The sequence below is a fragment of the Papio anubis genome, chromosome 11 (assembly GCF_008728515.1).
Source record: "Papio anubis isolate 15944 chromosome 11, Panubis1.0, whole genome shotgun sequence".
Taxonomy (NCBI): domain Eukaryota; kingdom Metazoa; phylum Chordata; class Mammalia; order Primates; family Cercopithecidae; genus Papio; species Papio anubis.
The window spans coordinates 26,712,957-26,731,030 of NC_044986.1; the positions used below are offsets into that span (position 1 = coordinate 26,712,957).

General features: G+C 39.4%; 1 protein-coding gene across 3 annotated transcripts in view; it reads left to right on the forward strand.

The window, feature by feature from the left end:
- SORCS1 (sortilin related VPS10 domain containing receptor 1) overlaps positions 1–18,074 on the forward strand; it is a 594,356-nt gene that overhangs the window by 488,471 nt on the left and 87,811 nt on the right. For all 3 annotated transcript variants that reach the window (XM_009215327.3, XM_003904235.4, XM_009215326.3), the window contains exons 14-17: positions 962–1,069; positions 3,152–3,269; positions 4,780–4,910; positions 8,334–8,447. In XM_009215327.3, coding sequence (XP_009213591.2) covers positions 962–1,069; positions 3,152–3,269; positions 4,780–4,910; positions 8,334–8,447 — 471 coding nt within the window. The remainder of the gene's footprint in view (positions 1–961; positions 1,070–3,151; positions 3,270–4,779; positions 4,911–8,333; positions 8,448–18,074) is intronic.

An 18,074-nucleotide genomic window follows, 5' to 3' on the forward strand; every position in this document is an offset into this window, starting at 1 on the left:
TTGAGCAAGGGCATTCATAAAGAAACGCAGAGCAAAAGAAGGGATCCTGGGTGACCATCTTAGTTCATTTGGGCTGCTATAACAAAATACCGTCAACTGGGTGGCTTATAAACAACAGAAACTAATTTCTCGTAGTTCTGGAGGTTGAGATGTCCAGGATCAAAGTGCTGGCAGATTCAGTGTCTGATGAAGGCTCCACTTTTGGGTTTATAGATGGCACCATTTTGCTATGTCCTCACATGGTGGAAGGGCAAGGCAGTTCTCTGAGGCCTCTTTTATAAGATGACTAATTCCTTTCATGGGTGGTCCGCCCTTATGATTTAATCACCTCCTAAGGTTTCCACCTTCTAATATCATCACATTGGTGATTAGATGTTCAACATTTGAATTTTAGAGAGGACACAAGCATTTAGACCATTCCAGTGACCGTCAGGACTGAAGAATTATCTTCTCTTGCTTTCAAGAGCCTATCCTGTACTCATTCATTCAGTGAGGTCAGCCAGGATTTATAGTTGTAAGAAGGACACACTGAGGACTTGGTCACTTAGAGATGAGTTGATTGAAATCTAAGTAAGTCTTACAAGGTCATCACTCTTCAGTATCACCTGTGAGACTTGTTAGACAGTAGAGAGGTTTTGGACAGGGTCAAGAGCTTGAGGTCTAAGAAATAAAAAAATATCCAAACTTTCAAAAATTTTATAAAAGACTTATAGTTAATTCCCATTTAATGTAGCTGTTCCTTTATTGATGTTTTAATACATCTGTGTCCCCATGGCTTGGCTAACTGTATTTCTATTTTCCGATATAATTAAGAATACTTATTTATATGAAAGGCTCATTTTGACAATGTCTCAGCTACTTTTAAAATGTATTATCTCTGGGTTGAGAGTGTCTTCCCTTTGAAATGACTTTTTTTTTTTTCCTTCGGAGATCTGATGACTGATATTTTTTATATCATTAGGTTGAGTTTTGATGAAGGGAGATCTTGGAGCAAATACAGTTTCACATCTATTCCACTTTTTGTGGATGGGGTTCTGGGTGAGCCTGGAGAAGAGACTCTCATCATGACGTAAGTTGAAACTATGATGTGGTCCAGCCTTCGTAGAAAAGAGTAATCTACAAAAATGTTTTATAGCTAAGCCTGTTTGATTTGCAGCTGTTAGGTTAAGGCTGTTGCATCTTACTGCAAGAACGTACAGAAAATAGGGAAGAAAAATGTGGGCAGCTATTTTCTTGGTTCTTTGATAGTTTTTAGGAGACCCAGACTGAGGCGCTAAGAGAAATTAGAAGTGACAATTTCAATAGGAAATAAATCTGTACATTTAAAACTTTAATAATAAAGAACCTGCATATATAGAAAATCTCAGGCATATAGGAATGATTTCGCTTTAAGTCAGAACATAGAGTTTCATCAAAATCCCACAAAGCATTGTATTTTTCCCTGGCTCTTTACCTAACCCAATTGTGAGGCATATGAGGAAAACTGTGAGAACAGTCTGTTCTTGTGAAATTGCATTTATACTCATTTTTGTCTGGAATGTGATGATCATTAATTTGCGAAAGATTAATGACCCTGCCTATGAGCTTCAGTACATGGACTTTGAATTTCAAGTATGAAACTGTAATAATTCATTCCTTTGGAAAATTGGACATGGAAAATAGGGATGGTTGTAAAGTAGTTGATCTGTCATCAATGAAAACTTTCAAGCCAAAGTCAATACTTGGTAAGCTTTCCAATTCTCTCCCCTACCACTACTCCTTTTTTTTTTCTTTTTTTTTTTTTTTTTTTTGAGACAGAGTCGCACTTTGTTGTCCAGGCTGGAGTGCAGTGTCATGATCTCAGCTCACTACAAGCTCCGCCTCCTGGGTTCACACCATTCTCCTGCCTCAGTCTTCCGAGTAGCTAGGATTACAGGCACCCACCACCATGCCCAGCTAATTTTTTTAATTTTTTTTTTTTTAGAAGAGACAGGGTTTCACCGTGTTAGCCAGGATGGTCTCGATCTCCTGACCTCGTGATCCACCCGCCTTGGCCTCCCAAAGTGCTGGAATTACAGGCATGAGCCACTGCGCCCGGCCTACCACTACTACTTTTTAATGGCAGAAAACAATAATAAAAATCTAATATGACTAATAGCTACACTTTTCTTAATGAGAAACATAGCTAAATTAGCAATGCGTTCCATAATTTGTCTTTCTTCAATTTTTATATTTTCAAAACAGAGATTTTTAAAAACTGACCCAGCAGGCCACTTCATGGCTTTTCTTCAAACCTCTGATTGGTAATTCAAACATCTCAGTAAATACTTAAGTCTCTCTGAGTAAAGAGAATAGAATGTGCAATGTAGGAAACCATTATTAGTACTTGGCTCTGCTGATCACTTTCGCTAGGGGCTGGTGGGAAGGTAAAATAGCATGGAAACCATGGGAACTATGTACATGAGCAAGATAACCTAGAAGTCTAATCTTGGACCACATAGAATACAGAATTTATGATTGTTTTTCTCAACCATATTTTCCCAACCAATCTTGTGGCACAATATGTACAAGTGGGCTCTTGAATTAAACACTCTGGGTCTGGTTCTACCTGTTATTATGACTTGATTTTGTTTTTTGCAATGTTAACAAAACTCATTGAACCTCATATTATCTATCTGTGAAGTGGATCCAGTAATAGTACCCTCCTCAGCCAGGTGCAGTAGCTCACACCTGTAATCCCAGCACTTTGGGAGACCAAGGTGGGCAGATCACGAGGTCAGGAGATCGAGACCATCCTGGCCAACATGGTGGAACCCCATCTCTACTAAAAATAAAAAAAAATTAGCTGGGTGTAGTGGTGCATGCCTCTAATCCCAGCTACTCGGGAGGCTGAGGCAGGAGAATCACTTGAACCAGGGAGTTGGAGATTGTAGTGAGCCGAGATTGCACCACTGCCCTGCAGCATGGTGACAGAGCAAGACTCTGTCTAAAAAATAAATAAATAAATAAATAAAATAAAAAGTACCCTCTTCATGAATGTGTTTTGAGGATTAAATGATGTGATTCATGTAATGTGCTTAGCTCAGGGTGAACACTCCACAAATGCTCTCTGTAGTTATTACTCATGGCATTATTATCATTGTGATTATTTTTATCACCATGAACTCTGTAGAGTGTTTGGACACTTCAGCCACCGCTCTGAATGGCAGCTGGTCAAAGTAGACTACAAGTCCATTTTTGATAGACGGTGTGCCGAAGAGGACTACAGACCCTGGCAGCTGCACAGCCAGGTAGGAGGAAAAGAACTGAGACTAAGGTCTGGGCAGGAAGCATGAGTGGTGTTGGGGGAAAGCTGGTTGCTAAGGTATAGGAACTAGGGTGATCTAGGCCAAAATGTCCATCCACTGTTTACTTACACATTTTGTGTTCCACAGCAGTGAACAAGCTCACCATTTATAGCTTGTTGTGAAGTCATTTCTGTTTTTATTGTGCTAAAATATAATGAGATAAAATTCAAATGTGCTTGGCTTAGACTTACAACTCAAAATGAAATACCAATTCAGCACTGAGATCCAAACATAATTCATCTAAGAATGTCATATGGTTGCATGGTGGGGGAGGGGATGAGGACGAGATCTTCAGTTTTATCTAGCAGTGCAAACAGAGACATAAAATAACAAAATTATGCTGGGTGAGTGTTGCCAGAGAAATCCTTCTTCCCATTTGCCTTGATTCCTTGGAACTATATAGTACTTTTTGCCTCCTTGCCAGGTACTCCTGGTATGAGAATGCAGAATTATTAATAGGCAACTTTCATTTGTCCTGGCCTCTCACCTATTCAGCTTATATCAAAATGCTTGGATGGAAGTGTCTCTCCCTTGATTTCCCAAGGTACAAGTCATTCCACAGATCTCTCAAAGGATATGGTAGAAGTACTTGCTGCAAAGCCATCACCATATTCAGGCAGAAAAACGTCATATACCTCAAACCTAGACTAAGTAATATGTTTAAATGTAGATGTGTAACGAAGCCAGTTAAAGTGAGTTTGCTCAAGAAAGACGGTGTTCAGTAGATTAAGCAAAATTCTACTCTGATCTTTCAGAAACACAAGAGGAGGAGTGTGTCTGATAGTGGGCCCTGCGTTATCTGGAAACACCCACACTATTCAGAGGCTAAACAATAAAATCGCTCATTTACATTGCTGATATTTTCTCCTTTGGGATGCACAATCATTGTGATATTCAAAGCTTTTATTTATTTTGTGGGAAAACACTGAATTTAGCTCTCTCGCTTGTCTGGTAGAGGAGCATTAAAATCTGTGCTATAAAGTTGTGTGGGCAGAGGCATAATAAATCGAGGCAAAATGGATCTTTATATTTCTTAGCAATGCTCCTCTTTCATGCTCTCATAAATGACCAACTGTGTAAATCTTTTATTATAGGGGAATTGAACTTAATTACTACACATTTGTTGTCAATGCACTAGGTGCAGACTGAGTCTTACTTAACTGTGTGTCCTTCATAGCACTGCACCCAACACTTTGCCAAATAAAGGTTTGGTAAGTGCACACAAAATTAAGGATGTTATTTAATAATCCTCAGTGATTGTTAGGATTGCCTTTATAGTCAGGTTGTATAAGAGGGCTCTAGACCGCAAAAGGAAAATGTTGTTAGCACAAAGAGGGCTACCAAAGTTCACATTACACTAAGATTTGCAAATGTCTCCCTAAACGTCACTCATTTGGAGCAGGGAAAGTCCAAACTATGTGCCCAAGTATTTGTGATCCTCCTCTGCTTACAGGGGGAAGCGTGTATCATGGGAGCAAAAAGGATATATAAGAAGCGAAAATCAGAGCGGAAGTGTATGCAAGGAAAATATGCAGGAGCTATGGAATCTGAACCCTGTGTCTGCACTGAGGCTGATTTTGATTGGTGAGCTTGTGCAATTATCTCCTGGAGCCATTCGGTGTATCAAATCCACATGGGCCTGAATGAAACCTTAGAATTGAAATAATAGTAACATACATAGGGCTAAGTGGCAAGCTTCATATTCTTATAAAATTACCTCATAGTTTACTAGCTATGTACATGTGTATGTGGGATAATCAAGAGTTTCTTTAGACTGAAAGAGGACTCAGAAGATGGCTGGTAATTATCTTCATATAATTGCTGGATTCCTAGGACCAAAGGAGAGCAGATTTGGCCGGGCGTGATGGCTCATGCCTGTAATCCCAGCACTTCGGGAGGCTGAGGGGGGTGGATCACTTGAGGTCAGGAGTTGGAGACCAGCCTGGGTAAAACCCCATCCCTACTAAAAATACAAAAATTAGCTGGGCATGGTGGCAGGCACCTGTAATCCCAACTACTCAGGAGGCTAAGGCAGGAGAATCGCTTGAACCTGGGAGGTAGAGGTTGTAGTGAGCCAAGATTGCGCCACTGCACTCCAACATGGGTGTCAGAGGGAGACTATCTCTTAAAAAAAAAAAAAAAGGCAGATTCTTTCTGTGCTGCTTCAAACAGCAACACTGGAAACAGTAAGAAACAGTAAGTGTATTTTTTAGGGAGCAAACAAAACAAACATATTTGTGTTCTAGATGAAAGCTTTCTAGAATCTAGGATTGCCTGTAGTGGAATAATAGCCTTTTAGGGCAGTAAATTTTCTGTCCCTGCAAGTTTTCAAGTCGTAGTTAGCTGACCACAGCTTATGAGATTCATGGAAGACATTCTCGAACTCAGAGCAAGGATGGATTCAATGGCATTGCAAATCTGTAACTCAGTGAACCTAGCGATAAAGGAGACTTCTTGCTTTACCAGGATTAAGCTAATTTAAACTGGAGAAGTACTGAGACATTTAGAGGTTAAACTCTAAATGTGCCATAGAGTCCTTCTTGAGACATTTACTCAGCAGAAAACTAGCTTGTGGGCACAGTGAAGCCCTTGGCTTGTTGTCAGTGTTAATTGTTCAGGTAAGGCTTACACATTATTGAGGACAAGTAGGTGGTAACTCCCTTGGTATTTTCCATCTCATTTTCCATTGTTTCCTTCCCTCTTCTTTTTGCTTTTCCTTTATTTGTTTGTTTTTAATTTAGAGAACACAATCACTAAATGTATACATATGTGTTACCAAACTTGACCGACATAAGAACTAAAGTCATTTTTTAACAATTTATTTCTAGCTGTATTGCAATCTCAGGTTACATACTGAATCATTAAAATATAAGTGATTGGACTGAGATACTGTGTACATACGCATCACATATCTTAGAAAAATTAAACCTTCTCTTGTGATAGACATCTGGAGATATTCTAGCACTAAGAAGGTCTGACAAGAGTGGCAGCCAGCAGTCAGACCAGTAACCCACAGCTGTACCCCTTGTTGGTGAGGACGCCAAGCCAAGAGCCAATGAAATATCTATTTGGGCTCAGCCAGAGGGCAACAGAGTTTCAGTTACATTGAAGCTCCAAATGAAATCTTCAGGGGCCTCCCCAGTTGTGACTTCTGTTTTAGTTAGAGCAGTATTATCACAATGACAAAAATATTTTATCTTTGTACTACCCTTCGGGACTCACACCCTGAAATGCATTCACAGGGAAAACTACCATGAGATTTTTAAGTCATTTGTCACATCCCTCTTTCTGAAGCAACGGCTTCTTCTTCTTCTATCCTGTTCAAGGAAGATTTGCAAAGGAAGTTAGCATCTTACATTAGTAGTTTAGCTTTTGCCTTAAGAAACAGCCATTCTTTAGCAGGAGGCAAATTTATTCTCTGGTAGAAAACCACAGAGAAAAAAAAAAAAATGAGATGAGATGTCCCAACGTCCTGATTTCTCCTCAAAACATTTGCTTCTCTGGGAATCTTTTCTACAGGCTTCAAAGGAAGCCAGTCTTTTGTTGTTGTTGTTGTTTTTCTTTTTCAATTGTAAGCTAGTCCAGACTGAAAGGAATACCAGATAAGGAAAGCAATTAGATTTCTCCTGTCCCACATCCCTCGTGCCCCTCAGTCTTGGCCCAATCCCTGCATTCGTTTGTGATTGGATCTGCTACTCATCCCACCAGCTGAAATGCATTCTGAGAAGTGGGAAATTAATCACGAAGGAGGCCATTGTAAGGTTTTCTGATCCAATGGGATTTCTGTAACTGCATGATTTCTGAAAATATTTGGGAAGGCTCATCACGACCTTGTTGGGTTTCTACCAGCAGCTGGAGTTTCAGTGATTACACCTGGCTGTAGTGTAATGAAAGGTGATTGTCCCTGAGTGTTTCTCTTTGGTTTGGCTTTCTCCTGGACAGTTCCCCAAATGACCTTGCCTGTCCCTCTCCAGCATTTGTAAAGTAACTCCCCAAAGTGAACACTGGTTGTCCTATAGGCAGCAATTCTGAAGTCTTCCTGCCCGTGCTGCGTTGAACCAGCACCAAATCCTGCTGGTATGTGCAAAATTCTAAGTACCAGCTGCCTGGTGACAGGCCTCTGAGCTGAGCCTATTTCTCCCTTCCTGACCCTTGTGTGCCAGCATCTCACCTCCATTACACAGATGGGCCAGTTCATACTAATGCTTGCCGATTGCTGCCTGCGATTTGTCTGTGCATGTGGAGGTGCAATTTGTTGTCATTCTCTGTGCCCAGGTTCATTTGCCAGAAGCCAAGAATATCAGGCAACTCAGAGGCCTCTGGAAGCATGAATGAGAGGAGGCTGAGAGGGAAGTCTTTGACTATTTCCAAAGTAGAGAGAGGATTTAAAGCAGTTAGTTCCAACTGGCAGTGCTAACTGCCTAGTATGAAACATTTCCTTAGGGGAAATGCTCGAGACACTCCTGAAGGACATTTCCTTTTTGGCTGTAACTTTGAAGCATATGGAGTGTACACAGAGAGACCTGGCTCAGCTCTACTTGGTAGATCCAGATGTCTTAGAAGAGCATCCCAAAGACATCACCAGTAATGAGGACTGTGCCACATGTGACCATGTTAAACTCTGCGATGAATTTCTCACCAAGGGTTGAGCCCCACCACTGCCTGTTTTCTCATTACAGCTTTCTCTGGGCCCAGCCATCTGTATTGTGTATCCTTCTAATGAGAACACAATCTACTCACTCAACTTAAGAGTGTTTAAATGGAATGACCAGTTATGTAGGATATTTTCCTGAATAACTGATAGATAGTCTATGAAAAAAGTTCTATTTTTGAGAAGTCATTGATTCAGGGAATGCTTGTGTGTGTGTGTGTGTGTGTGTGTGTTTGTCTTGTTTTTGTTTGTTTTGACTAATTGATTAGTGTAGCACTTGGCTGTGGACTGACATGGAATTGTTTTCAGTAATTTTGCCACCTACTGAAAGGTTTTTCTCGGCTCTTTCCTAACAGCGACTATGGTTATGAGCGACACAGCAATGGCCAGTGCCTGCCGGCATTTTGGTTCAATCCATCCTCTCTGTCAAAGGATTGCAGCTTGGGACAGAGTTACCTCAATAGTACCGGGTAAGTGTCTGGAGTAGTGACCTTGAGAGGCCAACCTTTGCTGCCTTTCAGCATGTGTTATACTGACAGAATTACTTCTGATCAAAGACCAGGCATATTTCCTTACAGCACGATGTAATTGCTTTTGTTCATTTTAGCAATGAAGCACAACTTTGCACTAATGGTGCAAGTTTCATGTGAGAATAAGATCCCAATTGCAAATTTAAAAAAGAGAAATGTTTATTGGATGAAGATCACGATGACAATATTGAAATAAAAATGTCTTCATTTTCTCGATACTTTGTTTTCAAGTTATTTAATCCTGTGAAGTTACCCTTTACCCTTATTATATCCATGATGAGGAAGGCCAAATAGATATTTCATATTTGCATTTCCTGTTTTATAGATGTGGAACCTGGAATCACAAAAGGAACTCACTGACTTTTCAAAAGTATAGTAGTGCTAATACGAATGTATCTTGCTTTCTCTTTATGTTCAGTCTTGACACATTTAAACATGCATTCTGACCTTTGTAAATCCAGAATCACATTCTAAAATTTGGTGTTTAATATTCTGTGTCATGGGGTTTATGCAGTATTATTTAAGAAATGCTATAAAAAGGAAAAAAAAATCGTAAATTTGTCTCAAATGTAGTTGGTATCTATAAACTTTAAAATAGTGTATGGAACCTATTTAAATTCTGATTCAAATAAATGATCTGTAAAAAGACACATTTGAGCCTCGAGGAAAATTGAACATACACTAATTCGGGTAATGTATTAGTTAGGGCTTTCCAGAGAAACAAAACCAGTAGGATGTATATTTATTTAGAAAGATATTTATTGGCCAGGCGTGGTGGCTCACGCCTGTAGTCCCAGCACTGCACTTTGGGAGGCTGAGGCGGGCAGATCACTTGAGGTCAGGAATTTGAGACCAGCCTGGCCAAGATGGTGAAACCCCATCTCTACTAAAAATACAAAAAAAAAAAAAAAAAAAAAAAAAAAAATTAGCCACACATGGTGGTGTGCGCCTGTAGTCCCAGACACTCAGGAGGCTGAGGCAGGAGAATCACTTGCACCCAGGAGGCAGAGGTTGCAGTGAGCCGGGATTGCACCACTGCACTCCAGCCTGGGCGACCGAGTAAGACTCCGTTTCAAAAAAAAAAAGAGAGAGATTTATTGTAAGGAATTGGCTCATTCGATTATGGAGGTAGGTGGGTCCCAAGATCTGCAGGGTAAGTCAGCAAGCTGGAGACCCAGGAGAGCTGACAGTGTAGTTCTAGTTCAAGTCTGAAGGCCTGAAATCAAAGAGCCAATGTTGTAGTTCTAGTCCAAAGGCCAGCAGACCGAGACCCAGAAGAGCCTGTCTTTCAGTTCAAGACCGAAGGCAGGAAAAGAAGCCAGTGTTCCAATTTGAATGCCATCAGGGGGAAGGAATTCTCTCTTACTTTGGGAACTGTCAGCCGGTTGAATTTAAGCCTTCAGCTGATTGGATGAGGCCCACCCTCACTAGAGAAGTCAATCTGCTTTACTCAGTCTACTGACTTAAATGTTAATCTCATTTAAAAACACACAGAAGTGTAACATTTGACCAAATATCTGGGCATACTATGGCCCAGTCAAGTTGACATATTAAGTTAACCATCATAAGTGATATTAAAGAATTATATATTTAGGCATGATAAAGACATTTTGGCTAGACTAAGAAAACAGCCTTGGTTTTAGAGATACATATTTGTGTGAGTTTTGTTTTAAAGTGTTAAAAAACAGGTAAGCACTGATAATTTTTTGGAGATAGGTAATGAGCATATGGGAATTGATTACATTACTTTTCTTCATACATATTTGAAAATTCTGATAATAAAAAGTTAGAAAAGAAGCCGGTGTGGTAGTACGTGCCTGTAGTCCCTGCTACTCAGGAGGCTGAAGTGGAAGGATTGTTTGAGTCTGGGAGTTCAAGAAAACCCTGGATAACATAGGGAAACCCCCATCTCTACAAAAGAAAAAAGAAAAAGAAAAAGAAAAAAAAAAGAGAGAGAGAGAGAGAGAGAAAGGGAACGAAGAAGGAGAAAGGAGAAATAAGGAGGTAGGAGCCTTACCAATCCGCCATTTCTACTTGATAAAGCCCCTTCTCCTTTCTCAAGCCAGCCACAGTACAGAGAATCCACTTGAGGAGGTGAGACTTCCATTTATGTACTCTGTATTTGAAATGTTAAATATGTTTTTTTTTTTAAGATTATCAAAATAATAGATACTATTCTTTTCAAGGAGGGAAAGGCATAGAAAAGGACTGCAATGATTCCTATTTCTGATGTTAGGGATTCCTAGAACCTTTGAAAGGAATAAGCTATGATTTTTTTGAATGATAACACAACATCCAAGGAAATACAAGTAACATTTTTGTAGCAGTGGGTCAGTGAGGTCTTAGCATGGTACCATGGGGGAAAAAAATGAAAAGGTTGATAAAATAACTAAACTTAATGGGGAAGGAATGCAAAAGACAGGAGTTTTATTACTTGCAGGTACTAGCATGTTTAGACACTGTAAAGGGCATTGGAAGCCCCTCAAGCTAATTTAAGAATTGTTTTGTTTTGTTTTTTTTTATAACCAGCTCAATCAGTCAAGGAAGTTACATTAGTTTGTCTTTGGTATTGATGATAGGAGGCTGAAACACAGAGGGATCAAATTGTTCCAGATGCTACTCAATCATAGACCAAGGCTGAATGACACCTGTGACCCCTCACTCTTCAGTTCATTGAGATTTTTTTTTTTTTTTTTGAGACGGAGTCTCGCTCTGTCGCCCAGGCTGGAGTGCAGTGGCGCGATCTCAGCTCGCTACAACCTCTGCCTTCTGGGTTCACGCCATTCTCCTGCCCCAGCCTCCAGAGTAGTTGGGACTACAGGTGCCCGCCACCATGCCCGGCTAATTTCTTGTATTTTTAGTAGAGACGGGGTTTCACCATGTTAGCCAGGTGATCTCCTAACCTCGTGATCCACCCACCTTGGCCTCCCAAAGTGCTGGGATTATAAGCGTGAGCCACTGCACCTGGCCCATTGAGATCTTATAAATCCTGACTAACATCAAATAAAACATCAGTGATGATTAAGTAATTTTATATTCAAAAGGAATACCATCTATGCCACATAAAATTAAAATTATAATGTCAATTAAAATGTGACTTAGCAATAAGCGTCCAGGTATATAAATGTTGGTCAATGCAGTTGTTATGTTTAGTAGTCACAAAATTACAACTCTACCTTCTAGGACTCCACCTTCGCTCTCAGGGGCTTGTTCATTTCAGTGGGTATTACACGATAGCATCTGACCCCAAATGATTTTTGTTAAGTTGCCACATCCACCAGTTTTGCATGTTCCAGTTAAACATTTTGCAGAAAAGCATCAGCATTGGTGAGCAAGCTGGTTTGTAAAGAGAACATATGATAAATACCAGCCATCAGCGGGTATGGTAAATGTTCTGCTCTCATAAGTAAGATGCTCATAGGTGGAGGAGTGAATATGCAAATAGGGCCTTACACACTAAAGTCAAGGGAATGGTTGTCAATAATAACCCCACTGATCAGCATGTTGTCTCAACTACACATTTTGCATTAGGAACACGAAGACCCTTAGCTGGGACAGAGGCCTGAAATCATCTACAAAGAAGGCCTCACACCACTGAATTCCCATTTGCATTGTCTGTAGCCAACTCAAGAGTTGGTAAGAGGTAAAATGTCAGTGAACTTGGAAAAAAACTTTCTGTCTCCCTTAATGTTACTCCAGCCCCTCTCCACAGATGTCATTTGGCTATGTGTTGATTCAGTGGTATTTTATAAGCAGATTCAGTGTATAATGTTGTAGCCACTAATAATGCTGCCACTATACATTTAGATTTTTACTTACAAATATTTAGTCACAAAATAAATGTGTATGTTTTATATGTTTAAAAGCCAATTTATATCATCACCCCAATCCTGGCCCCCTTTCCCCACACAACTGTGATCTGTTTGATATGCATGCTTCTAAAACTTTTCTTTGCATTTGCTAGCAAATACTGGTCCCAAGAGAAAATACACAAATTAATTTGGGAGGTTGTTTTTATATGTGATTTCCTACTAGATACATTGTTCTTCTGTTTTCCTTTTTCATTCAAAAATATGACTTAAAAATCTTTCTAAGTCAGAATATATAAGGATACTTTCTCATTTATTTAATTCCATGGTATTAAGTATTATTATAGTATTATCAGTCATCCTTCTTCCATGGACATTTGGGTTATTTTGCTTTTTCTGCCACTATAAATAATGCTGCAGTTAATATTCTCATCCTTTAATATTTGTTATACAGATAATACAAAGAGAATTAAGTCTCTTTTGGCAATTGGAGGTGTTTCTGTTAGCTCATAATGCAAATTCCACTCAGCCAACTGGTTCTGTCTCAGACCTGAGTATCAGGCATTGCCACGTTTCTCCCTTGTAAGGGTTAAAACACTAGCTTCCTGCTCACGGACTGCCTGTGAGTCCCACATATTAGAGATTCATTTGTATTAAGTGCCATCCTCCTTTAAAATTCAGATGCTAGTGGATTCTGTAAAGGAAAACTGAGGGGAAGAAGAAGTAGGATTTAGCTAAATTAATAAGGTGAGGAAGGTCATTTCTTTCAAAGAGAACAAGAGATGATCCTGGGGAAGGGCCACAGTGGTAGTTTTCTCCAGGACAATCCCAGATGCCAATGCCTGCGTGCCTAAAGAGTTAAGCAGCCACTGGGAACCCTGTGTCCAGTGCCATCTTAAGCCATCCATGGTCACCTCATGCTCAGTCAATGCAGAATCTGTATTAGCCTCAGGGCTGAGATGAAGCACAAAGGAATCCCAAGTATAGGGTTGGCCAGAGAGTAAGCGCCTTCATAAGTGTTGCTCCCTGGGCACCTCACTTGTCTCACCCTTTTCTTACAGCATAGCTCATGGTACAGACATGCAGTGGGAAAGTGAATTGAGTGGGGTGAATGACAAAACCTCCCAGCATCACCTTTCTGAGAGTTTACTTGGAAGCGTGCAGGAAAACTTTCCTTTTATAAAAAAAAGTTATTAAATACCTCACTTTATAAATGTCTATGGTTACTTTCACTGTCAGCTTATTACCCTGTGTATATAGCAGTGTTCTCAGGTTTACCCACTTCTCCATGACGGGGAAATCCTGGCATCGGTTATTATTGTGCCCATTAAAATGCTATTTTGATGAGATGCCAAAATATCAGCTTCACTATGTAGAAGTGAATGGTTGCACAACTTTTGTTTTAGAGGTTGTCTAGGACTTAGAAAGGATGGATGGAATAAGAAGTGAACTCAGTGCAGAATGTCCCTCCAGGTGGCTGTAACCACCAGTCCTGCTCCTTGGTCCAGTGGCATCAGGGTTTCTCATACCCACACAGTGGAATGGTAGAGCCTGCTGTGTTCTCCACAGTTGGCTCCCTGCCTCTCTTCACCCTCTGCCCTCACAGCTTCTACGTGTCATTTTACATGAAGGTGGAAAGTAAGGAGGCTGGCACTGGGGCCTCAGCCTGTTATGGATTGAGAGTGAAATACAAGTGGGGATGTTTTGTTTGGTGAAAAAGGGAGTAATTGGAATGAAACAATTAAGGATGTTCAATCTAACCTCTGCCATTTACTGTTATGTTTTGCAAGTGACTTTGTTTCCTTGACCTTAGTTCCTTAACCTATAACATTTTCTTATTTGCCTTCAGAATTTGATTAAATGTGACGCTGTATGTAAAGCATGTAGCACAATGCCTAGCACATAGTCATCACCTTATAAAATGTGTACCATCACCAATAACTATTGTCTGAAGACTCCTGTAAAGAAAGAAGGGAAAAAACTTATTTGTATTATGAATCCACAGTCCAGACATGTATTTGATGTTTAATTGTCACTGCAGTACTAATATCTGGGACATATTTAATATAAGTCTCTGTTTTCTCATTTGTAAAACAAAAATAAGAACCTACATAGGCTCATAAAGTTACATAATTAGAAAGTGATGAAAGCACTGTATACCAAAACATGTCTGTCCCTTTATGCCAGTCAGGTCAGATAATGTGTTTAGCTGATTACGGAACGAGTTCCTTTTGCTCAAATAAAATGAAATCAGTATTCATTTTTATTTTATTTCATGTTAGTGCTGAAATAACCCCAAATTTATTCCTCTTTGTTTTTCTTTCGGTATCTATAAATATCTCAGTATGCACCTCTACAAGCACAAGCTCATTTAGTGATACTTATATATGGTTAAATCTTGTTTATACTGTTTTGGAACCAGGGAGCATACTGCAAAATTTAAGTTGCCAAATTAACTAGCATGTTGCTTGTTTCGTGCCAGTGGTAAAAGATTCTGTAAATATAAAATAAAGTGGGCATTGGGTTGGTTTATTCTAAGAAATCGAGATAATCTTCTCAAGGGAAAGATTTCTTCTTGCTATTAAGCTGAGATATTTCTAGATGTGCTTTAAAAAGTATGTATAGAAATTTCTATCTGTAGAGTTTCTTTATAGGGTCCATTAATTCTTCATGGAAGAAGATACAAAGACAGTTCTTACCGCTCTTCAGGGTTAGTTTCTCAATATGCAATGGGGACTTCTTTTTCTTTTTTTTTTTTGAGATAGAGGCTCACTCTGTTGGCCAGGCTGGAGTGCAGTGGTGTGATCTCGGCTCACTGCAACCTCCACCTCCCGTGTTCAAGAGATTCCAATGGGTATATTTATACAGTAAATACATTTTAAAAAGTTAAAGTTCTGTATCTATTTATAAATATATAGTGGGTCCAAGAAAAAATACACACATAAATTCTAGCAAAATAGTTACCTTTATACTATCAACATACATTTGGAATGTTTTAAAATATGCTTTTTATAAATAACTTTTGGTGTTTTATTTCACAGTAGAGTGACTATAGTTAATAATATTATGTTGTATATTTCAAAATAGCCAGAAGGGAGAAGTTTGAATATTCTCACCACAAAGGATAAATGTGTGAGGTGATGGATATGATGGATTTAATCATTACACAATGTATATATGTATCAATATATCACACTGTACCTTATAAATATGTATAATTAATGTGTCAATTAAAAATAAAAACTTGAAAACTTCCTCTCTACATAAGCCATAAAACACTTAAATTCTGCTAACCTGCCATTTCCTGGATTTGCTATTTCCAGTGTCTTTGGGGGCTTTGGTCTTTTCCAGATGATTCTGTTTTGGTTGCCTTGTGGGGGTTTTGATGTTTGGTCTGATCTCCTCTCAAGGATATTTTTCAGTGTGCATCAAGGAGAATAATTGGCCCTAAAACTGGTGCATGTATTTAAAGTCCACACAAAAGGCAATCACTTGCATTATTTACAGACTCATCGCTGCAGGGGCCTTTGTAGCTGTTTTCTAGCCGGGAACCATACAGCCTCACTGCACACACTCAGTAATTGTTGGTTGCTACAGAGTTGACTCTTCAGAGTACCTTTCTTAAATGAGGTTTTCCATCTTTTCATGGATGACATTGGGATTGGGAAATGAAGGAAAAGGTGAATATCACTGTATATGGAGACTTGCTTTCTCACATGGCGATTCTTGCCCACATCAATGGCCTTGGCATTAACAATTCTTACTCAGGTGCTATGGAACAGTGGCAAGAGAACACCAAACTTAGTCCAGAGTCCCAGACGTGCTACTCGTCCCCTGTGTGAGGTGCAACTCTCTAAACTGTGTTTCCTTTTCCTTATGTGAAAAACAAAAGGATAGTATTGGGTGATCTTAGAGACCCCTTCAAGCTTTAACATTTACATGACCAATTGAAAGGATTCAGTATTAGAATTCCTTGGACTGTAGGTGCTCAAAAGATAGAAGACAAATTCATATAACTTAGTTGTACAACTGGTGGGCTCAGACAGTGGATTCTGTGAGGCATTCTCAATCAGTATGATTATCGATATTAAGTGATTTAGTGAAGCGTGTGTGGCCATATGTCCCATTTCACCATTTCATCAAGCTCATCTTCAAAATGAAGTCACATACCCATTACTATTCAAATTAAATGACGTGTGTTTCCATCCTGCTTAATACAAGAGAAGCTTTCTTCTTTCTACCTGGTCTTCTGTCTTATGCCTGTCCCTTAATCCCAAGGTCTGTTTACTCCGTTGAGGGGAATAGTCCAAAGACCTGTTGCCTTGAGGAGAGAAACTTGGAAAGCCTGCTTAGCCAGCCATGGAACTCTATTCCTGATTGCTGATGCCATGGCTGCTACATAAGATTATTGTTGATATGTGGACACATTGCCACCCCTGAGCATACCTTGTCACATGGGATCGCAGTTAAAGAATAAATGGCCATTTTGGGGATGCCTGTATCTATTGATGAAGAGTCACAATGATTAATATACAGCCACCAGTGAGATCTGTCAGCCTGGAAGTCTGGTATAAATAATCCCTATTCACTGGAGATCAGGAAATCTAGGCTGCCACCACTACTACTTTTTCAGAAACAGTTTCTCTGGATGCAGGGGTAGAAGAATGTCTCTCTACCCTAATTGTTAAGCCATGCCATCGCAGCCCTGTGTCTTCATGTCAGAGATCTATAGTTACACAGCTCTTTTAATTTACACACATGAACATACACAAATAGCTGTTTTGTCATTGCACACCCACATTACTAAGGTGGTAGATTTGGAAGATTTTAGGTCTTAGCCATATACTCTACCCAGAACTAGCCCCCTTCTCCATCCCCAAGGCTTCCTTCATTTCCTGCTTCATTAAGTCTAGTGTCATTGTAACAAGGCAGTATTTTCCCTTGAAAGCAAATGCATATAGCACAAGCCAAGAAATTAAACTATTTATGTTTTTTTTTTTTTATTGTGAGTGCAAATGAGGAACACCGTTGCTCAATGACAGTAACACCCCCTGGGGTACAAGAAGACCTAGAGTTCCAGTTTCACCTTGGTTGCATGTGATAACTACTGTGACAAAAGGGAAGAGGAGGTTTCACAAAAAGCTTGATTTTGAAGCTGATTTTTTTTTAAAGGATGAGTAGAAGTTTGTCAGTAGGAAGAAGCATCCTGGGCAGAATGAACAGCACAGGCAAAAGAAGGCATTTAGTATACAGAATGACTTGGCTAAGAGAGCATGTCAGGCCATGGAATGAGCTGATGCAAGAAAAATGCATTGAGATCAGGTCATGGATCTTTACTTTAAACCTGAATGTTACTCTTTAGAATAAGCCTATGGGAAATTTTGAATGATTTTAAGAAAGGAATTGACATAATTGGATTTGATCTTAAGATGACCTTGGCAATAAGTACATCAGTTTTATTTTGGGGGAACTTGAACTATCATAGCAAGTTAATATTTGATACTTAAATACTTTTTTCTAACTTCTGTTATTTTAATATTTATTAAGTTCTAAATGTGCCAAAATCTATGCTAAGCCCTTTTCAATGCATTGTCTCATTTAATCTTCCCAAGAACTTTAGGAAAAGATTCCATAATTATCCCTAATTTGTAGGCAAAGAATCAAAGATTTGAGAGAGAATGGATAAATTGCCTAAATTCATGGAGTAAGAGAATGAATTTAAACTCAGACAATTTGGTTCTACAACACTAGTTTTAAC